The following is a 25,648-nucleotide window of genomic DNA, read 5'->3' on the forward strand; positions in this document are numbered from 1 at the left end:
AAGTCTATTGTTTATGTATTTGTTTAAAGTCCACAAGTTACAAGCACCTTTGACTTAGAGGTTTTAAAAAGACCAGATGAATATAAAAATTATTTAATACAGATATTAAAAAACAAAGGTGAGAAACACTGAAAAAAAGTTCTTACCTTGCTCCAAAGAAGGGTAAAAAACGTTGGTTTTGAGTTAAAAGGAAATGAATATTCTTAAATTTTAGGTTACAAATACCACATAATCTCAACTTTTAAATGTACTTGTTAAAGTAATTATAACACACACATAAATAGATCGTTAATAAAATAACTTCATTCATTCAACAAGCACTTACTAAGCATGCTGTTCATCTAGTATAGTATTCATTGGGTTTTAGTCTTAAATTGTACACATTTGCTTTAATAACCAGATTCTTGAAATCTTATTAGGTGCTTTGGTTTTACATAGTAATTTTTTTTTACTTTTGTTCTAGATGCCTGGAATGATGTCTTCAGTAATGCCTGGAATGATGATGTCTCATATGTCTCAGGCTTCCATGCAGCCTGCCTTACCGGTAATCTTGTGAAAATAACTTTTTGTGTGATGTTTTGATTTCTTTTGTGTATGAAACAGCATATATATTTTGCAGGCATTCGTGTTAGTCATTTAAGAGCCTCCTGAGTACTATAAGATGGGAATTACAAGGACTTTTTAAGTTATTTATAATAAATATACATCCTTAGTTATTCTACATTAAGCAAGTCTAGAATTCTGAAAAGCATGATTTGTTAGCTAGAAGCATTTAATTGCCCTAGTAGCATTCTAATCTTAAACAGTAGACATATGCTCTACTGAGTGCTGATTAAAAGTTGGTGTGATGTGATTTAATACTGGATCCTAAATTTAGAAATCAGATTTCATTTGAAATCCACAATTCATGAGACTTCAGCTATGGCACATTACTTAGAAAATTCTTGAATAATCTTATCACCCTATTAGACTGTATTAGATAGTATAGCAATATAGAAATCATTATGATATTAAAATTAGTGTGACTTACTTATTGGTTAGTTTTAATGAACAGATGTGGCATACTTCACTGGGATAGTAGGTTTGCGGTGACTTCTACAAAACCCCTAGGGGCAGATACATTTCAAAGTTTGTTTTTAATATTACAAAGTAGTACACTGCATATAGTATGTAATAATTGTGTAAAAAATTTCCCACGGGGTCTTGGCCAGTGCCCTTTAATTTCTAACACATATTTCTAAATCAGAACATAGAGATGTTTATTCTGATGTGGGATAAATAAGACTAAAGAATTACTGTTACTCAGGATAGCTTTGGCCACTGTGATGAGTTTTGATGTCAAACTTAAAAGGTTTTTGGCTTTTTGGATCTTAAGAATTGTGGATCTTTTATATAACTTATGATCATATAAATAAAACATTTAAAGTGCTTCAGTAGCTGTAGGTTACTGTTTTAACAGTTTATAGCAAGCTTAGGGAACCAGGATCACTAAAACTTAACCAAAATTTTTGAGTCAGTGACTAGAGAATTAATACAGAGAAGGGGTTGATTAACTATGCTTTATGAGGATTGTATATAAAATATAGCTTGTGAAAAGTAAATGTTACTAATTTCATTTTTTATTCTTACAGCCAGGAGTAAATAATATGGATGTAGCAGCAGGTATGTATACCATTTATGGTGATACACTAGACTTAATATAGACACTCACAACCGTTCTCGAATGAGGAATAAAACAGTGTCTCTTGGGCATTATAATCAGCTCCCAGTTTTTGTTTTCTTTTATAGCATTCATAATTAAATCCATAAGAAATTGTCATAATTTTAGGTATGGAATTCTGGGACCAGATTTGGTCTATAGGATATACTTTGGCCCAGACAATGTTTTTAAATTTTATAATTAGTTGCTAACATTAAAATCTGTAGGCTTATATAAAGTTGAATTTATCATTTGACACAAAGATTGAATTTATTTTAAAGTTGGATGATCTGTACTTTTAATATTTACAGTGGTCCTTCTCACTACAGTAGATACTCAAAGAATATTTGAATTAAAAATTCTGGTTGAGTCCATATTTATATTCAGCAAACCTTGTGGAATGGGATAGGGACTCCATAGTTCAGATATCAATTATGCACTCTCAGCCTTCTGGACTACTTCAGTCATTTTTTTGGTACCTGCTTGGTCTATGTAGTTTGTAAGTCCTCTGATAATGCATATTTTTTTTTTCCAGCAGGTTACCTATAAGTGTTATAAATAACTAGTATGACTTTAATGTATAATAATAATGCTTCAATTATACACAAGTAATGTTCCATGTAATCTAGATGGTGTACTTTGTCCCATGATTCTGCCAAAACATTTTTTCTTCTAAACATTATCAGTTGAAACATGTTTAAAATGCAGTAGTATGTGGGTTTATATGGGTCATAGTTAATCTTTTTAAGATGTTTCATGGATTTCATCATTTAAGCTGTCATGATATTCTGATATACTTTAGAATAGTATTTTAGGTCTATTTAGGTATCGAGCTGGTTACTATTACCCTAAATAATCCTGGAAAATTACCTTAACATTTTCTTTTTAGTTTTTAAATGCTCTGGCTCTCTTACTGATATTTCATACTAGCTGCTTTTGATTGCTGTTTAGTATCTATGTACTTAGTTTTGTTTTCTTTTTACAGTCATTGTTTTACATATAATTTTAAGCTACTTGTTTCTAAAGTTAAAGATTATTTGTATGAACTTTGTAACTAATGTGGATTTCCTTTTATGTCTTAAGAGGGCTTTGGTAGTAGTTTAAGATAGTACCATCTAATAGAACTTTCTGCAAGGAAGGAGTTCTGTAATCTGTAGTGTCATATATAGCCACATGTAATTATTGAGTATTGAAATGTGGCTAGTGCACAGGAGGAACTGAGCGTTAAAATTTTACTTAATCTAATTTAAACAGGGATATGTGATGGCCAAAGGATCCTGTATTATACAGCATATGTTTTGGAACCTAGATAATTGAAATTGTCATAAACCTAAAGCATAGAGGGCTTCCCTGGTGGCTCAGGCAGTAAAGGATCTGCCTGCAATGCAGGAGACCTGGGTTTGATCCCTGGGTTGGGAAGATACCCTGGAGAAGGAAACAGCTACCCACTCCAGTATTCTGGCCTAGAGAATTCCATGGACAGAGGAGTCTGGCAGGCTACAGTCCATGGAGTCGCAAAGAATCAGACACGACTGAGTGGCTTTCACTCTAAAGAATAGAATCAGAGGTCTGAAACACTCATTACTATACATTACTATACACATTCATTACTATCAGCAGTATAGCAAAGAAACAGGAATTAGTCAAGATGGGACAGCTATAATAATAGAAAGAGGAGAAACAAGAGGCAAGCTGTTAGCTTCTCTAACGGCTGTCAAGTGAGTTTGTAGATTGAAAGTTCAAAGTGCCAACTTAATTCTGAAAGTGCTTTGCACTATGGATGTTTTGTTTTTGTGGGAAAGAGAGCAAGCACGTAAGTCATATGGGACAGTCTTAGGATACTTAGTGTGATGGCATGAGGAGAAAAAGTAGTATGAATAAATGTTTTAAAACTGTTAACTCAAGGACAGCATGATTTATCATATTGTAATACTCTTCCCCCAATTTTTTTTTAGGTACAACTTCTGGCGCAGTAAGTACCATTGGAATATATTTATTTCCTTATAATTGTTTACCTGCTACATTGATTCTTTGTATTTTAAATGTTATTTATTATTTACTTTTGGCTGTGCTGAGTCATCTTTGTTGTGCATGTACTTTTTCTGCTTGCGGCGTGTGAGGGCTACTCTCTAGTTGTGGTCCATGGGCTTCTTCTTGTGGTGGCTTCTCTTGTTACAAAGCATGGGTGGTATAGCACTGACTCAGTAGTTGAGATGCACCAGCTTAGTTGTCCCAAGGTGTGTGGAATTTTCCCTGATCAGGGATCAAAGCTATGTCCCCTGCACTGGCAGGCAGATTCTTAACCACTGGACCACCAGGAAAGACTAACCTTATTCTGTTTTAGAGATCATCTACTCAGTTGAACCCTTTTCCTTTCTTTTCTGTGGCAAAGGTTGAAAAATTATTTGAATGATTTATTTTAAAAAATAATTTTCCTCGAACTTAATGAGAGATTGTTGTTGTTCAGTCAGTAAATTGTGTTCAGCTCTTTGCAACCCCAAGGACTGCAGCTCGTCAGGTTCCACTGTCCTCCACTATCTCTCAGAGTTTACTCAAATTCATATCCACTCAATCAATGACGCTGTCTGACCATCTCATCCTCTGTTGTCCCCTTCTCCTTTTGTCCTCAATCTTTCCTAGCATCAGGGTCCTTTCCAGTCAATTGGCTGTTCGCATCAGGTGGCCAAAGTATTGGAGCTTAAGCTTCAGCATCACTCCTTCCAATGAATATGCAGGATTGATTTCCTTTAGAAGTGACTAGCTAGAACTCCTTGCAGTCTAAGGGATTCTCAAGAATCTTCTCCAGCACCACAATTTGAAAGCATCAATTCTTCAGGCTCAGCCTTCTTAATGATCCAAGTCTAACATCTGTACATGACTACTGGAAACACCATAGCTGTGACTCTGCCGACCTTTGTTGGCAAAGTGATGTCTGCTTTTTAATACACTGTCTAGGTTTGTCATAGCTTTCCTTCCAAGGAACCAAGCGTCTTGATTTCATGACTGCAGTCACCAGGTGCAGTGATTTTGAAGCCCGAGAAAGTAGTCTGTCACTGTTCCCACTTTTTCCCTTTCTGTTGGCCATGAAGTGATGGAACCAGATGCCATGATCTTAGTTTTTTGAATGTTGAGTTTTAAGCCAGCTTTTTCGCTCTCCTCTTTCACTTTTGTCAAGAGGCTCTTTAGTTCCTCTTCACATTCTGCCGTTAAGAGTGGAATCATCTGCGTATCTGAGGTTGTTGGTATTACTCCCAGCAATCTTGATTCTAGCTTGAGATTCATCCAGTCTGGCATTTCGCATGATGTACTTACTCTCATATAAGTTAAATAAGCAGGGTGACAATATACAGCCTTGTTGTCCTTTCCCAATTTGGAACCAGTCCGTTGTTCCATGTCTGACTGTTGCTTCCTGACCTACATATAGGTTCTCAGGAGACAGGTAAGGTGGTCTCTATTCCCATCTCTTTTAAGAATTTTCCACAGTTTGTTGTGGTCCCCGCAGTCTAAGTCAGTGAAACAAAAGTTGGAGAAGGAAATGGCAACCCACTCCAGTATGCGTGCCTGGAGAATCTCACGGATAGAGGAGTCTGATAGGTTACCGTCCATGGGGTCGCAAAGAGTCGGACATGACTGAAGCAACTTAGCACGAGCAGCACATGAAACAGAAGTAGATATTTTTCCAGAATTTCTTTGCTTTCTTCATGACCAGTGAACCTTCGCAATTTGATCTGTGGTTCCTCTGCCTTTTTTAAACCCAGCTTGTACATCTGGAGATACTCGGTTCATGTACTGCTGATGCTTAGCTTGAAGGGGTTTAAGCATTACCTTGCGGGCATGTGAAATGAGTGCAATTGTTCGTTGGTCTGAATATTCTTTGGTGTTGTCTTTATTTGGGATTGGAATGAAAATTGACCTTTTCCAGAACTGTGGTCACTGCTGAGTTTTCCAAATTTGCCGGCATATTGAGTGTGGTACTTGAACAGCATCATCTTTTATTATTTTAAATAACTCAGTTGGAATTCTGTCACCTCCACCAGCTTTGTTGTAGTAATGTGTCTTAAAGCCCACTTGATTTCACACTCCAGGATATCTGGCTCTAGGTGAGTGACCACCTAGATCATCTAGATTTTTTTTAAATCATCATAGTTATCTGGGTCAATAAGACCTTTTATATATATGTATAGTTTTTCTGTGTGTTGTTGCCTCCTTTTAATCTCTTCTGCTTCTGTTAGGTCCTTAATCATTTCTGTCCTTCATTGTGCCCATCTAAGAAGGCCTTCTTATCTCTCCTTGCTGTTCTCTGGAACTCTGTGCTCAGTTTGGCATACCTGTACCTTTCTCCCTTGCCTTTTACTTCTCTTCTTTCCTCAGCTATTTGTAAAGCTTCCTCAGATAACCACTTTGCCTTCTTGCGTTTCTTTTTCTTGGGTATGGTTTTGATCACTGCATCTATACAGTGTTACACCTCCATCCATAGTTCTTTAGGCACTCTTGTCTGTGAGATCTAACCCATTAACTATTTGTCACTTCCCTGTATAATCATAAGAAATTTGATTTAGGTCATATCTGAATGGTCTAGTGGTTTTCCCTACTTTCTTCCATGTAAGCCTGAATTTTGCAATAAGGAGCTCATGATCTGAGCCATAGTCAGCTCCAGGTCTTGTTTTTGCTGACTGTGTAGAGCTTCTCCATCTTGGACTACAAATAATATAATCACTCTGATTTTGGTATTGGCCGTCTGATGATGTTCATGTATAGAGTTATTTCTTGGGTTGTTGAAATGTTGGCTGTGACCAGCGTGTTCTCTTGACAAAACTCTGGTTAGCCTTTGCCCTGCTTCATTTTGTACTCCGAGTCCACACTTGCCTGTTATTCTGAGTATCTCTTGACTTTTTACTTTTGCTTTCCAACCCCCTATGATGAAAACTACTTTTTCTTTTTAACAGTATTTCTAGAAGGTGTTCTAAATTAACCAGTTATCTTCAACTTCTTTGGTATTAGTGGTTGGCACGTAGACATGATGTGACATTGAATGGTTTGCCTTGGAGATGAATGGAGTTGATTCTGTTGTTATTAAGATTTTACCCAAATGCTACATTTTGATTCTTTTGTTGACTATGAGGGCTACTTCATTTCTTCTATGGGATTCTTGCCCACAGTAGTAGATACAGTGGTCATCTGAATTGAACTCAGCCATTGCCATCAGTTTTGGTTCACTGATTCATAAAATGTTAGTGCTCACTATTGGCCATTTCCTGTTCGACCACTTGCAATTTACCTTGATTCATGAACCTAACATTGCTGTTTCCTATGGAGTATTTTTTTTTTTTTACAGCATCGGACTTTATTTTCACCACCAGACACATCCACAACTGAGGGCTGTTTTTCACTTTGGCACAGCTGCTTCATTCTTTCTGGAGCTGTTTATTGCTCTTCTCCAGTAGCATATTGTACACCTTCTTGACATAGGGGGCTCATCTTCCAGTATCATATCATTTTGCCTTTTCATACTATTCGTGGGGTTCTCCTGGCAAGAATACTGGAGTGATTTGCTGTTCCTCGTTTTGTTAGAACTCTTCACTATGACTTATCAGTCTTGGGTAACCCTGTAGGGCATGGCTCAGAGCTTTTATTGAGTTACCCAATCCCCTTTGCCATGGCTAGGCTGTAATCCATGAAGGGGTAATAAGAGATACAGGAATCAAATATAAATCAATTTTTACAGCATTTGAATTCTCCCCATCACAATTAGAATGGAAACAGGTATACAGTAATTGATAATTTTCAATTAAGCATTACATTAGAACGTACTCCTTTGTAAACAAAAATTTGTCTCCTTTTGTCTATTATTGTAAATTTGATGAAGATTTTTTTCTGATATTTAGTCATTTAAAATACTTCTTTGCTTCTATCTTCCTTAACACAGAATCAGAAAGACAAGAGTTGCTTGATTTTCCTTAGGAAAGAAGAGAATGACATTGCTGTACGGCATTTCTTTTCTCCCTCAGTACTTAATTTTAAGATAGTAATATTCTAGTTCTTTTTGCTAATGTTCTGAATGCTCTTCTCATACATTTCAGAAATGTTTTTCTAAATGTGTTTAGAAAAATAATGTAAGCCTGAGGCCTCACTTAAAGATGGCCATTTTATGGTTATTGATAATAGCTCTATTCTTTAGCCTCCAAGCGTTTTCTGGTGTTTTTTCCCCCCTAAAAGCTCTATAAAGTTTATGTGTGTAATCTCATTTAATCAAATCAGTAGTCCTGAGAGGTAGTTGTCATTCTCATATAGTTGAGGAAATTCAGAAAGCTGTGAATTAATTGCAGGTATGCTAAATTTGGGGGGAAAGATGTTTAATTGTGAACTGTATTTAAATATACTAAACATATCTTTTTTAAAAGCTCTAAAAGTTGAATGGTTATAAAATATCCACTTGGTATTTTTTCATTCTGTCTTTTTGGTTTTGACTAATGATGGCGTCTTGTTTTTCTTGCTTATTTAAATGTGGGCTCACTGGGAGGAAAATGAAGCAGACATAAGTTAACAGAAGAAAGTAAATTACCTTAAGTTTCTTTTTCCATGAGGAAACCACCATGATTAATATTTTGGTTGTTTCAATTGTGTGTCAAACCTTTATTTTTCTCACGTGATTGAAATAGCTTTCTTTGTCATATATTAAACTCTCACATATTCTGACATCTGTTTCTGGGTTTTCTTTTTCACTCTATTTCTAATTCAGTATTACACCTTTTCCTGATTATTGTTGTTTTGTCACCCAACTCATGCCTGACTGATGACCCCTGGACTGTAGTCTGTTAGGCTCCTCTGTCCATGGGCAAGAACATGGAGTGTTGACAGGCACCAACACAATCTTATAAAGCAGTCATCATTCAGTTAAAAGTAGGTTAAAAAAAAAAAGAAAAGTAAGTTAAAAAAAAATTGGAGTTGGTTGCCATTTCCATCTCCAGGGACTCTTAGGATTGAACCTGTGTCTCCTACTTTGGCAGATGGATTGTGTACCACTGAGCCACCAGGGAAACTTAGAGTAGATTTCATATTTAATAAGACAAGTTGTTCATGGTTTCTCTTTTCATTATTTCCTTTGCTATTTTCAGATACTAGCATGTACATTTCCCTGTCCCTGCCAAAAATAATCTATAAATACGTAAACAGAGAGATGCTTAAAAGGCAAAGTTGTGTTTTTATCTGGAATTAAATTTAATTCTTGCATTTTAAGAGAACTAACATTTCATGTTTTTCAGTTAAGTTTTCCTGTCCAGAAATAGAACGTATTTATTTGAAAACTTGTTGTTTTTTATTCTTTTTAGATTTCTGGTACATAAATTTGAGCTACTTATAGTTTTCAGACTATGGTCATTATTGTTGATCGACGTAGGCTCCTTCATATTTTTTCCCTTTGTTCTTCATCTTTGGGCTTCCCTGGTGGCTCAGCTGGTAAAGAATTCGCCTGCAGTGTGAGACCTAGGTTCGATCCCTGGTTTGGGAAGATCCCCCGGAGAAGGGAATGACTACCCATTCCAGTATTCTGGCCTGGAGAATTCCATTGACTGTACAGTCCATGGTGTTGCAAATGAATGAGCGACTTGCACTTCATCTTTACTCCAGTTTACCCTCCCTAATAGGTGCTCACTTTCAGAGAAGGCAGTGGCACCCCACTCCAGTACTCTTGCCTGGAAAATCCCATGGACGGAGGGGCCTGGTGGGCTGCAGTCCATGGGGTCGCTAGGAATCAGACATGACCGAGCAACTTCACTATCACTTTTCACTTTCATGCATTGGAGAAGGAAATGGCAACCCACTCCAGTGTTCTTGCCTGGAGAATCCCAGGGACGGGGGAGCCTGGTGGGCTGCCGTCTATGGGGCCGCACAGAGTCGGACACGACTGAAGTGACTTAGCAGCAGCGGCAGCAGCAGCAGTAGGTGCTCACCAGGATATATGTCCTAAGACATGTAAATATTGGGGAAAGCTGTATGTTTTCATTAAGTATAATTGACATAAAACATTATGTTAGTTTCAGGTGTAAATGCAGTGGTTTGGTATGGTACTTGTATACATTGTAAAATGATTACTACAAATAAATTTAGTTAACATACTAACATTGTTTTTTTTCTTGTGAGGTGGAATTTTAAGACTTACTCCAAGCAACTTTCAAAGACATAATACAATATTACTAACTATACTCACCATGCTGTACGTTTTATCTCCCATGATTTCCTTGTTTTATAGCTAAAAGTTTGTACATTTTGACCCTCTTCACCCCTTCACCCATTTCTCTCACCTCCCAAGCCAGCCTCCTCTATGGCAGCCATCAATCTGTTCTCTGTTTCTGTAAGCTTGGGTTTTTTGTTTTTTTACAATCTACTTGTAAGTGAGATTATATAATACTCGTCTTTCTCTGGCTTCTTTCACTTAGCCTTCAAAGTCCATCCATGTTGTTGCAGGTGGCAAGACTTCATTCATTTCATTTTTATGGCTAAATTGCTTTGCTTTGTGTGTATGTGTATTTTATATAAATCTTCTTTATCCATTAATTATTCCATGGACAGTTAGATTACTTCCATACCTTAGCTACTATATATGATGCTTAAGTGCAATTTTATAAGAAACTTCCATACCATTTTCCATTGTGGCTATACAGCTTACTTTCCACCACCAGTATACTGGGGTTCCAATTTATGCACACCCTTGCCAGCGTTTGTTATTTCTTGGTTTTTTGATAATAGCTATCCTGACAGGTGTGAAGTGATATCTCATTATGGTTTTAATTTGTGTTTCTCTGATTAGTGATGTTGAGTATCTAATGTACCTTATGGCCATTTGTATGCCTTTTTCACCCATTCTTTAATTGGATTATTTGCAATTTCTTGATATTTATTTGTAGGAGTTTCTTATGTATTGTGGCTATTAACCTGTATCAGTTATATGGTTTGCAAACATTTTCTCGCACTGCAAAGATTATTTTTTCACTCTGTTTTCTTTACTGTGCAGAAGCTTTTTAGTTTGATGTAATCACACTTTCTGTTCCAAAACATGAAGAACTAGTTCAAAATTACTTCCAGTTCAGTTCAGTCACTTGGTCGTGTCTGACTCTTTGCGACCCCATGGAATGCAGCACACCAGGCTTCCCTGTCCTGGAAGTCTCCAACTTGCAGAGCTTGCTCAAACTGATGTCCACTGAGTCAGTGATACCATCCAACCATCTCATCCTCTGTTGTCCCCTTCTTCTCCAGCCTTCAATCTTTCCCAGCATCAGGGTCTTTTCAAATGAGTCACCTCTTGGTATCAGGTGGCCAAAGTATTGGAGTTTCAGCTTCAACATTAGTCCTTCCAATGAACACTCAAGACTGATCTCCTTTAGGATCAACTGGTTGGATCTCCTTGCAGTCCAAGGGACTCTCAAGAGTCTTCTCCAATACCACAGTTCAAAAGCATCAATTCTTCAGTGCTCAGCTTTCTTTATAGTCCAACTCTCACCTCCATACATGACTACTGGAAAAAGCGTACATAGCTTTGACTAGATGACCTGTGCTGGCAAAGTAATATCTCTGCTTTTTAATATACTGTCTAGGTTTGCCATAGCTTTTCTTCCAAGGAGCAAGCGTCTTTTAATTTCATGGCTGCAGTCACCATCTAAAGTAATTTTGGAGCCCCAAATAATGTCTTTTATTGTTTCCAGTGTTTTCCCATCTATTTGCCATTGAAGTGATGGGACCAGATGCCATGATCTTAAGTTTTTTGAATGTTGAATTTTAAGCCAGCTTTTTCACTCTCTCCTTTCACCTTCATCAAGAGGCTCTTCAGTTCTTCTTTGTTTTCTGCCCTAAGAGTGGTATCATCTGTGTTTCTGAGGTTATTGATATTTTCCCCAGCAATTTCGATTCCAGGTTGTGCTTCATCCAGCCCAGTATTTCACATGATGTACCCTGTATATAAGCTAAGTAAGCAGGGTGACAGTATACAGCCTTAACATGCTCCTTTTCCCAATTTGGAACCAGTTTGTTGTTCCATGTCTTGTTCTAAATGTTGCTTCTTGACCTGCATACAGATTTCTCAGGAGGCAGGTAAGGTGCTCTGGTATTCCCATCTCTTGAAGAATTTTCCAGAGTCAAAGGCTTTGGTATAATCAATAAAGCAGAAGTAGATGTTTTTCTGGAATTCTCTTGCTTTTTCGATGATCCAGCGGATGTTGGCAATTTGATCTCTGGTTCCTCTGCCTTTTCTAAATCCAGCTTGAACATCTGGAAGTTCATGGTTCATGTATTGCTGAAGCCTGGCTTGGAGAATTTTGAGCATTACTTGGCTGGAGTGTGAGATGAGTGCAATTGTGCAGTAGTTTGAACATTCTTTGGCATTGCCTTTCTTTGGGATTGGAATGAAAACTGACCTTTTGCAGTCCTGTGGCCACTGCTGAGTTTTCCAAATTTGCTGACATATTGAGTGCAGCACTTTTCACAGCATCATCTTTCAGGATTTGAAATAGCTCAACTGGAATTCCATCACCTCCACTAGCTTTGTTTGTAGTGACGCTTCCTAAGGCCCACTTGAATTCACATTCCAGGATGTCTGGCTCTAGGTGAGTGGTCACACCATCGTGATTATTTGAGTCATGAGGATCTTTTTTGAATAGTTCTGTGTATTCTTGCCACCTTTTCTTAATATCTTCTGCTTCTGTTAGGTTCATACCGTTTCTGTTCTTTATTGTATCCATCCTTGCATGAAATGTTCCCTTGGTATATCTAATTTCGTTGAAGAGATCTTCAGTTCCATTCTGTTGTTTTCCTCTGTTTCTTTGCAGTGATCACTGAGGAAGGCTTTCTTATTTCTCCATGCTATTTTTTCAAACTCTGCATTCAGATGGGTATATCTTTCCTTTTCTCCTTTGCCTTTACCTTCTCTTCTTTTCTCAGCTGTTTGTAAGGCCGCCTCAGACAACCATTTTACCTTTTTGCATTTCTTTTTCTTGGGCATGGTCTTGATCCCTGTCTCCTATACAGTGTTGCGAACCTCAGTCCATAGTTCTTCAGGCACTCTATCAGATCTAATCCCTTGAATCTATTTGTCACTTCCACTGTATAATCGTAAGGAATTTGATTTAGGTCATACCTAAATGGTCTAGTGGTTTTCTGAATAGTATCCCATTGTTTGTGCATGCACAGGTCTGTGTGTGTGTGTGCGTGCGCGTGTGTGTGTGTGCACACGTGTGTGCGCGCGCACGCGTATGTGTTTACCACCTTTATCCATTCATCTGTTGATAGACCCCTTAGGGATGTGTGTATGTGTGTACCACCTTTTCTTTATCCTTTCATTGTTGATAGACCCCTTAGGTTCCTTCCTTGCCCTGGCAATTGTAAATAATTCTACTGTGAACATTTGGGTGCATGTATTTTTTCAAATTAATGTTTTTATTTCCCCAGGAGTGGACTTGCTGGGTCATAGGGTAGTTCTGTTTTTAGTTTTTGAAAAGTCTCCATGCTGGTGTCCACAGTGGTTGTGCCAGCTTACATTCCCTCCAGCGTTTATGAGGGTTCTGTTTTGTGTACATCCTTGCCAGCATTTGTTATTTGCGTTCTTTTCAATGATAGCTGTTCTAACAGGTGTGTGAGGTGATATCTCACTGTAATTTTAATTTGCATTTCCTTAATGGTCATTTAATGATGTCAAACATCTCTCTTCATGTGTCTGTGGGCCTACCGCTTTTCCTCCTTGGAAAAATGTCTGTTTAGGTCTTGTGCCCATTTTTTAATTGGGTTGTTTGTGGGGTTTTTGGTGTTGAGTTGTATAAGCTATTTGTATTTTGGATATTAACCTCTTATCAGTCATATCATTTGCAAATATTTTCTCTTCAGTAGGTTGTTTTTTCAATCTGTGGATGGTTTCCTTTGCTGTCCAAAAACTTTAAAGGTTGATTTTGGATCTAGTACTTTTTGAAGGTAATGGTTTGATGTTACCATTTCAATTTTCTTAGCAGTTATTGGACTCTTCCAGATGTTTATGTTACAGAGGTTTAATAATTATTTAGCATACAATTAGAGATTATAATAGCCATCATTGTCCCTTTTTTTTTTTTGAGTAGGGGCAACAAGTAAGTATTCAATTTCTATTAAATTTTGATGTAAAAGGGTTTTGTTATTCACCTCTCAATATCTTGTTTTCTGTTTTCCTCATTTGATATACTAAGTGAATCAAATCTCTATTTACTAGGTAGTAAGTGGTTGTTTTTTTTTTTTTTTTTTTCAGCTTCTAGGTGTAGGATTTGTTGTTGTTGTTCAAATTGCCTGCTGTTTTTTTAGAGAAATCTTAAATTGAGTGCAAAGTAGAGAATTTCACAAACATACAACCTTCTCTACTATCAGCATCTCTTACCAGAGTGGTACATTACTGCAGTTGGTGTACCTACAATGTATTATCACCCAAAGTCCGATTTGTATTAGGGTCACTGTTGGTGTTATGCATTCTATCAGTTTTGGCAAATGTTTAGTGACATGTATTCCACACAGTAGTGTCATACAGGATAGTTTCACTGTTCTAAAAATCCTCTGTGCTATTCCTCTTCATCTCTCTTCCCACCTCCACAACCGTTGCATGCCACAATTTGTTTGTCCATTCATCTATTAAAAGACATCTTGGTTGCTTCCAGGTTTTAGCAATTATGAATAAAGCTGCTACAAATCTTATGTACAGATAATTGTATAGAAGAGTTTTCAACTCATTCTGGTAAATATCACAGAGCATGATTGCTTCATCACATGTTGTTCAGTCTCTGCCATGTCCCAACTGTTTGTGGTCCCATGGACTGCAGCATGCCAGGCTTCTGTGTCCTTCACTATTTCCTGGAGTTTGCTCAGTCTCATGTCCTTTCAGTCAGTAATGCCATCCAACATCTCATCCTCTGTTGCCCTTTTCTCATATAGTAAGAGTATATTTACTGTTATAAATTAAAAAAATAAAATTTATCCAGCTGCATCAGGTCATAGTTGTGGCGTGCAGGATCTTTTGTGGCACATGAACTCTAGTTGTGATGCGTGGGCTTAGTAGTTGTGTGTGAGCTCCAGAGTGCATGGGCTTCAGTAGTTGCAGTTTGAGGTCTTAGTTCCTCCACAACATGTGGGATCTTAGTTCCCACACCAGGAATCAAGCCCACCTTCCCTGCATCACTGCAAGGTGGATTCTTAACCACTGGACCACCAGGAAAGTCCCAGGAGTGTATTTACTTTTATAAGAAGCTGCTGAACTGTCTTCCAATGTGACTGTACCATTTTGACCTCTCATTAGCAGTGAATGAGCTTTCCTGCTGCCCCATAACAATTTGATATTATTGGTGTTTTTAGGGTTTTTTTAATTTTTAAATTTTTTTGCATTTTAATAGGTGTGTGGTGCATTTTAATTTCCAGGTCTATAATAATGTATGATGTTAAGCTTGTTTTCATGTGCTTACTTGCATCTATATTTCTTTTTTTGTTGAGGTGTCCAGATATTTTTACTCGTTTATTGTTAAGTTTAAAGAGTTTGTTTTTTTTTTTTTTAATTGGTAAATTATACTGGTTAACAGCACTTAAATGGATGTGTCTTTTGCAAATAATTTGCGGCTCTTCTCGTTCTTTGAACTGTCTTTGGGAAAGCAGAAGTTTTTAATTTTAATTAAGTCCATCTATCAATCATTTATTTCATTGATCTTGCCTTTGACTTATTTTTATAAGGCATACCTTTTTGCATTGTGATCAGAAAGCACAGTTTATAAAATGTTGACTCTTTGAAGTTTATTAAAGCCTCACTTACGTTCTGTGTCAAGACTAATTTTAGGAGTATTTTTCTGTGCTGACAGTTTAAAGTTATTTTGTTATTCTCTATCTTGGCATATCTAATCTGCTTGATCTCCCTAAGGAGAGAGGTATATTAAAATCTGTTTTCATCTTGTTCTCCCATATTTTTCTCTTGTTGCTCTGTATTTTAAGGCTCAGGTGCAAAATAAATGCATGTGTAATGTATCTCATAGCCAGCTATATTATGACAGTCATTGGATAAATAGAATAGGTTAGATTTTATAGGAGTTTTTAGCAAAGTAAAGGCAGGAGAATTGATCTTTTTCCCAAACTTAATACCCGTCATTTAATTTTATTGCCATGCTGTATTTATTGAATTATGGTGATTGCAGACTCATGTTTTGGTCATAAGTTTAATAGAAGTGGATTTAGAATAATTTTTATTGGTTTTTTGATAAATTATCATTTAAATATTTTTCTTTTTAATATTGTATTATTTGAGAATTTTTGGTTTCTATTTATATTTTGAAGACTTGTAAATCACCATGATTTTCAGGATGTAGTTTGGTTGTGAAAAGTGAAAACCAAAGTAGCTCAGTTGTCCAACTCTTTTCGACCCCACGGACTGTAGCACACCAGACTCCTCTGTCTGTGGAATTCTCTAGGAAAGATTACTGGAGTGGGTTACCATTTCCTTTCTCCAAGGGATCTTCCCAACCCAGAGATGGACCCTGGGTCTCCTGCATCGCAGACAGATTCTTTACTGTCTGAGCCACCAGGTTGTACCAAGTCTATTGGTGTGATCCTGTGGTGGCGGGTGGTGGGGGGGTGGTTGTTTTTTTTTTTTCTATTTGTTAATAGAAATACTTTTACACATTGTCTAATATTCAATTACCCTAGCACTTGTATATAATAAATTCTACTTTTTCAAAGTGTATACATTGTAGAATCCTCATGGCTAATATTGTCTTACATGTATAAGCTTATAAATTATTTCTATATTATATATTATTATGTCTACATTATTATATTATATAATATTACATATATTATTATATTGTATTATATCATATAATAATATATTACATATATTATTTATGTAATTATATATTACTTATTATTGTATTAAATGATGCTTATTTATAAGCATCATTGCCTGCTTTTCTTTTTTGATACTTTTCTGTTGTTTTTTGTTACTCTTATAAAGAGCTTTTCATCTCTTTCTGTGATCTGAAATAATATTGTAGTCCTCTGTTCTTGAAAGGTTCCATAGAGTTATGCTGTAAAATCAGCTGGTTAAGTTTCTTTCAGTTGCATCTATGGTAACTGAAATATTCAAGTGTGATGTTTTTCTTTTGGGTGAATTTTGGTAAATAGTTTGAGAGGAAATCATTTCCTCTAGATTTTGAAATTGGTTGTGAATCTGTTCTCTGTGATTTATTTTTCTTATTTAGAGTAGTGAGTGGCTTTTCTACATTTCTTAGTGTTTTATTTAGTCATTTTTTTTTTCATTCAGTTGAACTGTTTATGCATTGTAAAAATGTTTACATTTTGAGTTTGAATGTGCTTAGTTTATTCACAACCCAGTTGTTGACTAGCTTTTTTGACCCTGAAAAGTATGTAAGGTCTCTTGATAACTATGTATGTGCATATTCCCCCCTTAAACCCAGGATTTTGTTTTTTGTTTTTTTTTTCCTTTCAGGTATTTTCAGTATGTATTGTGCCACTATATCATTTGTTACAGTGTCTTACTGTTTTTAGTTAGCACTGCATATTTTTCATTATATTAAAAGCAGATCTGGGTTTATAGTATGAAAGGAGGACTGTAACTGAACTGTCCTTGGGTGGTTATTATCTTAAGTCTTTGATAGATAACTTTTGCTTATTGCTTTGGGGAACTCACGTTTTTTAAAAAACAGTAATTTTGTCAGCAAATATTTTATAAATAGCCTATACTAACATGACTGTCAATAACTACTTGCTTAGGTCATATTGTAGCCTATGAAGATAACTCTCTAGTTGTTAGCTGTTGATAGTGTTTTTTATGCCACTCAACATCCAGATGTATTTGTTTTTAAGCTTTTAAAATATTACTGGTTTTGACCAGAAACATAATTTTACTGTAAGTTGCAGATTAGATATTTTTAAGGTAAAAGAGTGAAAAGTTTATCAGATAAATGACTTTTCTCACTTCAAAATTGACTTTTATAAAGTGAATTTTGTGTATTGCTTAAGACATTTGTACAGAATTTATATTCCTTTCTGAAATGATTCAGTTTCTGTTGATGCGAAGAGCTGGACCCTTGATCCATAGTAAGACCTTAGTTTTGGGCTGGGATGGTGTTGTTATGAACTCAAGCTAGATATATTACCTTGGGCATGTTACTTTACTTTCTTGTGCTCCCTTTTCTCTTCCATAAAGTGAGGCTAGTAAATGGTACCTACCTCATAAGGTTTTTAAAAGGGTTATTAAAAAAGATTATTAGAAGAGTTAACTGATACCTGATGCAAAGCAGTTGGCACAGGGCTTAATATTAAATAGTTGGCCATGAATTTGTCTATTAGACTGTCCCTCAATGCATGCTTGAAACAGTGTTATTTCCTGAATCACTGTGAGCAAGTTGTTAACCCTTGTAAGCTTTGTTCTTTTAATTTGTAAAATGAGGATAATGGTCTTACCTGCTTTTAAAATTCAAATAAAGTAATAGGTGAGTGAATGCTAAATTGCTTACTGTTTTGTATCTTCTCTTCCCATTTTTGGTGAAGACACATAGTCCTTTCCTTTTTCATTCTGTTATCTCATGTGTTTGTTTATCTATGTTAACACCATTTTATGAAGTAAGCATCACCCATACAGTTGAAGAAGCTTCTATATATGTCTCTTACTGTATCACTTTTTCATTTCATTTTCAGCAATTATTTAATGTTTGCTCCAGAGAGAATGTAGTTGTCATATTCTACAAAGGTGCTGGAACAAGTTAAGGAATTTAAATACACTTGCAGTTATCTAGGGGCTTCCCTGGTGGCTTAGATGGTAATGAATCTGCCTACAGTGTGGGAGACCTGAATTCAGTCCCTGGGTCAGAAAGATCCCTTGGAGAAGGGAATGGTAACCCACTCCAGTATTTTTGCCTGGAGAATCCCATGGACAGAGGAACTTGGTATGGGGTCTAAAGGTCTCAGACACGACTGAGCAATTAATGCTTTCACACTTTTGCTTTCACAATAACCTAACTATCCTGCTACATCATTCAGAAATCCATTCTATAAGGTTCTGACTGTTTATGGAATGGAATTATTAACAAGTCTCAGAAAGGCTAGTCATTTTGTTATTAAACAGCCCAAATTTGGTCAAGTAATTTCTTTGAATTCTAATGGCTGTCTGTAATTCCTTCACATAACTCTAGTTCCCTTTTCAGGAATTACAGAAAATAATCACCTTACCTCACCTAGTTTTGTTAAAATTACATTGACTTATATTCTCAAGTTGTCTTTTTTCGTGTTGTGTGTGTGTGTATTTGTATATTTATTTATTTATAATTCATTTGGTTCTTAGTTGCTCTGTTTGGGCTTTCTCTAGTTGGGGTGAGCTCTTCATTGTGGTGCATGGACTTCTCATTGTGTTGGCTGCTGCTTTTGTTGTGGAGCATAGGCTCTAGATGCACAGGCTTCAGTAGTGACATGCAGGCTCAGTAGTTGAAGCTTAGGGTCCCTAGAGAGGTTGGGCTTCAGTAGTTGCAGTACGTGGGCTTGGTAGTTGGGCTCTCGGGCTCAGTGGTTTGGTTGCTCCACTCAGTAGTTTAGTTGCTCCATCGCATTGGAATCTTCCCAGACTAGAGATGAAACCCATGTGCCCTGCACTGGCAGGCGGATTCTTATCCATTGCGCCACCAGGGAAGTCCCTTTAAGTTGTCTTTTCTTATTTTCCATTCCCACATTTTGCAAATGTTTTTTAACTGTTTATTTATATATTTTTGATATGTTGGGTCTTTGTTGCTTCATGGACTTTGCTATAGTTTCAGCAAACATGGGCTACTCTCTTGTTGGGGTGTGCAAGCTTTTCATTGTGGTGGCCTCTTGTTGTAGAGCATAGGCTCCAGGATACACCGGCTTCAGTAGTTGTGGCTCCTGGGCTCTAGAGCACAGGCTCAATAGTTGTGGCGCACGGCCTTCGTTGCTCTGTGGCATTTGAGATCTTTCTGGATCAGGGATGGAGCCCTTGTCTCCTGCACAGGTAGGCTGAGCCATCTTGGAAGCCCTGATTTAGTTTTTAGTTAGTGTATTACAACATTTAACACATTTGAAACTGGAATGCATTCTACCACTCATGTTGTCCTATGCTATCTGTTCTCCAGCCTAGTTGTGCATGATTGAACAGCAAAAATACCAACATCAGAAGATTGTCAGTGGTTTGTAAGAAAATCATGACATAAAAATGACACAACACTCTCTTATCAGCTAGGAATAAAATGATTATGGTGAGAGAATAGGATAAGCAATGAAATCATGTGTTTAGCCACATTCCCAAAGCAGAAATCAAAGGCAGATCTGCTCCATTATTCAATAAAGTTGATAAGGGAAAATAAGGGGCAGTTTTAAATCGTTAAGAAGAAAGTTAAGAACCAGTACCAGTGGTTTTCAGATATTTTATGGCTTGTTTTGGTTTTTAAGAAATGCTGCTTTACTATGAAGATTCTTAGTGTTCAACAGGAATTATATTATGTGGAAATATATAGACATTAGCAACTTAGTTACAGTAAACATCCTCAGTGTAAATTTTGAGGAATAGACTATTTCATTTGCCTATTTTACTTTTTATGTATTCACAAAAGTGGTTGATAGGGGATGAAACCAAGTCTTAATTAAGAATGTGTGTGTGCGTGCCAGGTCGCTTAAGTTGTGTCTGATTCTGTGCAGCCCTGTGGACCGTAGCCTGCCAGCTCCTTTGTCCATGAGATTCTCCAGGCAAAAATACTGGAGTGGGTTGCCGTGCCCTCCTCCAAGGGATCTTCCGGACCCAGCGGAACCTGTGTCTCTTATATCTAACAACCTGCATTGGCAGGCAGCTTCTTTACTAGTTGCACCACGTGAAAAGCCCCTAAATAAGAATAAATCCTTTCAAAAAGTTTAACATAAATCTGAGTGGTAAAAAACTGTGATGGTTTGACAGTGATTTTACCTTTTCTTTCTTAGAGGATTGAAGAAATTTAGTATAGATCATTTTTATAACCCTTTTTAAAGCATAATTTAGTCTGTTACCATCTGAAAAATCTGATGCCCAGAACTGGGCTTAGTACCTTTGATCTCATCTAGTCATTCATTCATTCATGATTATTTGTAAAATTCCTTTTTAAAAAACACTATTAAGTTATTATTGACATTTGAAAAACTGTACATACTAAATGTGTGACTGGATGATTTGGGGAATAAATACACATCCATAGAATTATCACCAAGACTATAGACATCTATCATCTCAAAAGTTCTTTCCAGTCCCTTTATTATTATGTTAGTGTCCATGTGTTTATATCGTGACCTTACAGAGCTTGTAACCATGAGGTATCACATCTATTGATACTTGAAGTCTTACTAATACCTTTTAGTAGGTTCTTACCATTAGTCAATATGTATTCTGTATCAAAGTAGTTTCTATAAAGCGTTCTCATCTTGTGTTGAGGCATTTGAATTCACATTTTATCCCTGTTAAATTTCCCCTTGTTGATTATTAAATTCTGATTGTCATCCAGAGGCATCCTTTCCAATTTCGACTCCTGCATCCTTATTGCATGTCAGTTTAGAACTTTGTTCAACTTTATGTAAATATTCTTTATGTTAAGAGTTGTTGAGCTCATGGTCAGTCCTCTTGTACTGCATTAGCATTTCATTCATATATTCTCTTTTTTCCACAAGGCATAGATTTGTGTTGCTAAAAGATTGTCTTATGTATAGAAGTTACCTAAGCAGTTGTATCCTTATAATTTTGAGACTGTAGAATAGAGATCCTGAAACCTGAACTGATCCATGCTGCTTTTGAAGTACTTATAAAATATTCTATTTTTAAAAAAAAAAAAATTCTATTTTCAGTTACCTCCCTACTTAGGTTGATCAGTTATTCAAAAGTATGCCCATTTTATACTTTTAATTTCTTCATATATTGCTTTGAAACTAATAACATTCATGTTTACTGTCATTGTCACTGTTACATAATTTGAATCTTTGTATTAATATTTTTCGTTAGAAATCAATGTGGACTGAACATAAATCACCTGATGGAAGGACCTACTACTACAATACTGAAACAAAACAGTCTACTTGGGAGAAACCAGATGATCTCAAAACTCCTGCTGAGGTAAAAGTTTGTTAGAGATTAAATAGAGTTTTCTTTTCTTTTTTTTCTTTTTTAAGGGTTTTGGTAGATATTTGGCTTTCCAAAGAATAGTACTGCTTATATCAGAAAAGGATGCTACAAAGGCATTCAGAGGAGAAAAGAGTTTGTACAGTCACACCAGTAAGCAAAAAGACAAAATTCATTCCCTTCTATGAGCAAACCAGTTTTATTTACTGATTTTTACCCATGCTCAGGAACCTTTGTCAGGTGGTTATCAATTAAAAGAAAAGTGACTTAAAGAGTAAATTGGAAGAAAAAAAGTACTCTCTCTCCATTTGGTCTTTGTTTTCCTCTTTATATCAAACCTGAGTGATTTCAGATATCTTCTTCTGGGTGCTTGTTTTTCCAATGAAGCTAATGTCGTGGAGATGAAGTTAAATTAAAATACTTCCATCTTTTAGAATGGGAAATTATGTCTTTGAAAAATACACCCCCCACCTGAGAATGTATTATATCATGTTGTAAATTTTACCATTCAAACTCTACAAATATGAAAGTAAGATTGAAGGGATAAACTGGGTAAGCAGTGTTCCATTTGGTTTAATTCGGAACTCTGGTGTCCTAAGTGAGAGTTGATCTGGCATTTCAAAGCTATACTTGAAAGTTTTTCCTAGTTGGCATCTTTTCTTTTTTTCCTCCCGTTCTTAATTAAGAATTTGAAGAGGTAAAAAGTGTTTTTCAGGCCACCACAGTAATGATAGTATATCAATACTTGGGAAGGGAATTTGGCAGATGATAAAATTATTTATTTATCCCATAGGTATTTGTCCCAGACACTGATTAGATTTGTTTTCAGTAGAATTCTCATCCCACCACCATAACAGGTTCTGTGTGTTAGGTTCTCAATATATCATACTTAAACTGCTTCCTTACATGATGTAGTCACATAGGTTTGTGATAAATTGTTTGTGAAACTGAAATCTAAACATGACTAAATCAGATTTTGCTTTGTCTTAAATTTTGTTTTTCCTATTTGTATTAATATTTGTGAAAAATGGATGGTAATTATTACCTGTGGTGAGTTGTAAATGGCAAGAGCATTCAAATCTGGATTTGAAAATCAGATAGAACTGGTTTTGAATCTTGTCTTTGCCTCTTAATAGGTACATTACCTTAGACAAACATAGTATATCCAAATAACGTAACATCTCTTCTTTAGTAAGTATTCTGCAGTGGTTGTTTATATTGTCACCATCTTGCAAGGTTTAGAATTATATGGGTTGATAATACCTAGTAAAATCAGTGATGTGAATGATGAAAAGAGGCTAAATCTATTACTGCTATCTGAAGTTTTTTTATTTTTTTCACTTTAGCAACTTTTATCTAAATGCCCTTGGAAGGAGTACAAGTCTGACTCTGGAAAGCCTTATTATTACAATTCTCAAACAAAAGAATCTCGCTGGGCCAAACCTAAAGAACTTGAAGATCTTGAAGGTAAAACAGGGAAAAATAATTTTTAATGTTCCTTTTTATATATATATGTGTGTTACTCACATTGAAGCAGTCCTTCATAAATAGGATTGTTCAATCAAAAGCCTTATTTTTTTAAATTAAGTGATTAGAACATTTTAAATGGTATAACAGTTTTATGGGCTCTTATTTTCTTGTTGCTCTAGATCTCAGTTCTATAGATTTTAAATAGATTTTTATTTGATTTGATTCCACTGAAACTAGGATACCAGAATACCATTGTTGCTGGAAGTCTTATTACAAAATCAAACCTGCATGGTGAGCTGCTTTGATAATTCATTTTCTGTCATTATTTAACATTTTTAGAGTATGTCACTAATGTTCACTAACCATAATTGGATAAATCTGCAGTGAGAAATTTCTAATTCAAAAAATTCCTTTCATTTAAGGGTTATATTATAAATGAGCTTGTAGTTTTTAACATTGTACTTTGACTTTCTTTTTTAAAACAAAATAAAAAGCATCATTCAATAATTGAACAAAGACATCATATACAATATTTCTAAAGACAGTTGTGAGTGTTGGTGCATACATGGAATATGTGACTTAACTCATTTAGCAGATAGAGAACCTTGAACTCTTTTTATCAGTTTAAATTTTGTTAACATATTGTCAGACCTGCATTTAATGCTGATTTATTTTAGCACAATATTGCAAAATAGCCTTTATGTTTATTATGGGAAAATTAAATAAAAATGCCATGCCTCACAGAAGGAGAATATTCTAGCATCCTCAACTATTCAGAACATTCCTGCAAATCTATGAATATTACCTAGGACTTAAAATAGATTATGGGTAGGAATTGAAAATTTATTTTTTACTCTGACTTCTACTAGAATCTGATGATAATCTATATCCAGTTAGAAAAAACAAATTGTAGGAGAATGGGACTATTTGAAACATAAGATGACATCTGACAGGAAAGAGAATAAGCATTTCTTTGGCCACCTCATGTGAAGAGTTGACTCATTGGAAAAGACCCTGATGCTAGGAGGGATTGGAGGCAGGAGGAGAAGAGGACAACAGAGGATGAGATGGCTGGATGTCATCACCAACTCGATGGAGTTTGAATGAGTTTGAATAAACTCCAGGAGTTGGTGATGGACTGGGAGGTCTGGCGTGCTGCGATTCACCGGGTCGCAGAGAGTCGGACACAACTGAGCGACTGAACTGAACTGAAAGGCACTGTGGTCTTACGTCTATTTAACTTTTCCCTGTGTCACCTCATTAGCTTGGATGATCATTTTATCTGAAGAATTTGTTAATTAGTAGTGATAACCCCTTCAGTATGTTTTCAAAGGGCACAAGTTTCAAAAATATTTTCATGGAGTTAAGCTTATGTTATAATTTACATGGAGCACCTCATTCCCTAATAATGTGAATAAATGAGACATCTTTGTTACCTGTAAAGAAAAATTTACTTTAACTGGATTGAAATCTGAAACATTGAGTGAAGATCTTTAAAGCTCAATTTATATTTCTATACTAGCATTAGCTAATAGTACTATTGTAGATAGGTGGATGCCCACTTCACTCATGTAAGGAACGCCAAGCTCATTTCTGATATAACCCTACTATAAATAGTTGGTCTGCATAACTATCTATTAATGCTAGTATATATGTGCTGGAATTTCATAACATACATTCAATCTCATTTTGAATTTAGTGTCTTAAAGAAAAGCAGATGGTTTTATCCCTGAGGAAAATGTTATTTTATTCCAGAATTACGCAGATACTTTGAGGGTGTTTTTGCAGTAGCCAGCAGCCTTTGAGAAGGTAGCATTGTGGGAAGAAGCTCTCCTAAAACCTGCTGTTATTTAAAATTTGTTTTTATTCTTTAATTTCTGTCCTGGAATTTATAGAGCACTTGCACTGTAAATGTAGTGGTTTTTTTTTTTTTTTTTAAGGCTGGTAAATTAAATCTTACTGTATTGAACTTTTTATCTCCTTTTAAAGTTGTTTTCAGTGATTGTATTTAAAAACTATGTAGTGTTTACAACTTTTCTTTTTTTCTCTTAAATAGCAATGATCAAAGCTGAAGAAAGCAGGTAAGCACTTTTGGACATCAGTACATATTTATAATTTTATAGCATCCTCCTATAACATCCTTGTTTTAATTGTCTTTATAAATAGTATTTAACATGGTAGGCCTGATAGTTTGATATCTTTGGAAGATTTGGGACAGGGGAAGAGATGTACTCAAGATACACACATGATGCTCCTAGACAGTTAATTTGAATTTGGACTACATCCTTACCAAATTAAGACCATTACAGAAAAGTCCAAAATTTGATTTTGGTTAATTTGAG

The 25,648-nt window shown here is 35.9% G+C and overlaps 1 protein-coding gene across 7 annotated transcripts in view; it reads left to right on the top strand.

The window, feature by feature from the left end:
* The window catches only part of PRPF40A (pre-mRNA processing factor 40 homolog A), a 61,186-nt gene that overhangs the window by 13,838 nt on the left and 21,700 nt on the right, over positions 1-25,648 (top strand). For 4 of the 7 annotated variants that reach the window (XM_061135296.1, XM_061135297.1, XM_061135299.1 and 1 more), the window contains exons 3-8: positions 464-544; positions 1,632-1,662; positions 3,655-3,671; positions 21,720-21,830; positions 23,183-23,303; positions 25,363-25,387. In XM_061135296.1, the coding sequence (XP_060991279.1) occupies positions 464-544; positions 1,632-1,662; positions 3,655-3,671; positions 21,720-21,830; positions 23,183-23,303; positions 25,363-25,387 (386 nt within the window). Of the gene's footprint in view, positions 1-463; positions 545-1,631; positions 1,663-3,654; positions 3,672-21,719; positions 21,831-23,182; positions 23,304-23,543; positions 23,598-25,362; positions 25,388-25,648 lie in introns of all 7 variants that reach the window. The other 3 variants (XM_061135294.1, XM_061135295.1, XM_061135298.1) reach the window with 1 other exon arrangement.

This window comes from Dama dama, chromosome 33 (genome assembly GCF_033118175.1).
Source record: "Dama dama isolate Ldn47 chromosome 33, ASM3311817v1, whole genome shotgun sequence".
NCBI lineage: Eukaryota > Metazoa > Chordata > Mammalia > Artiodactyla > Cervidae > Dama > Dama dama.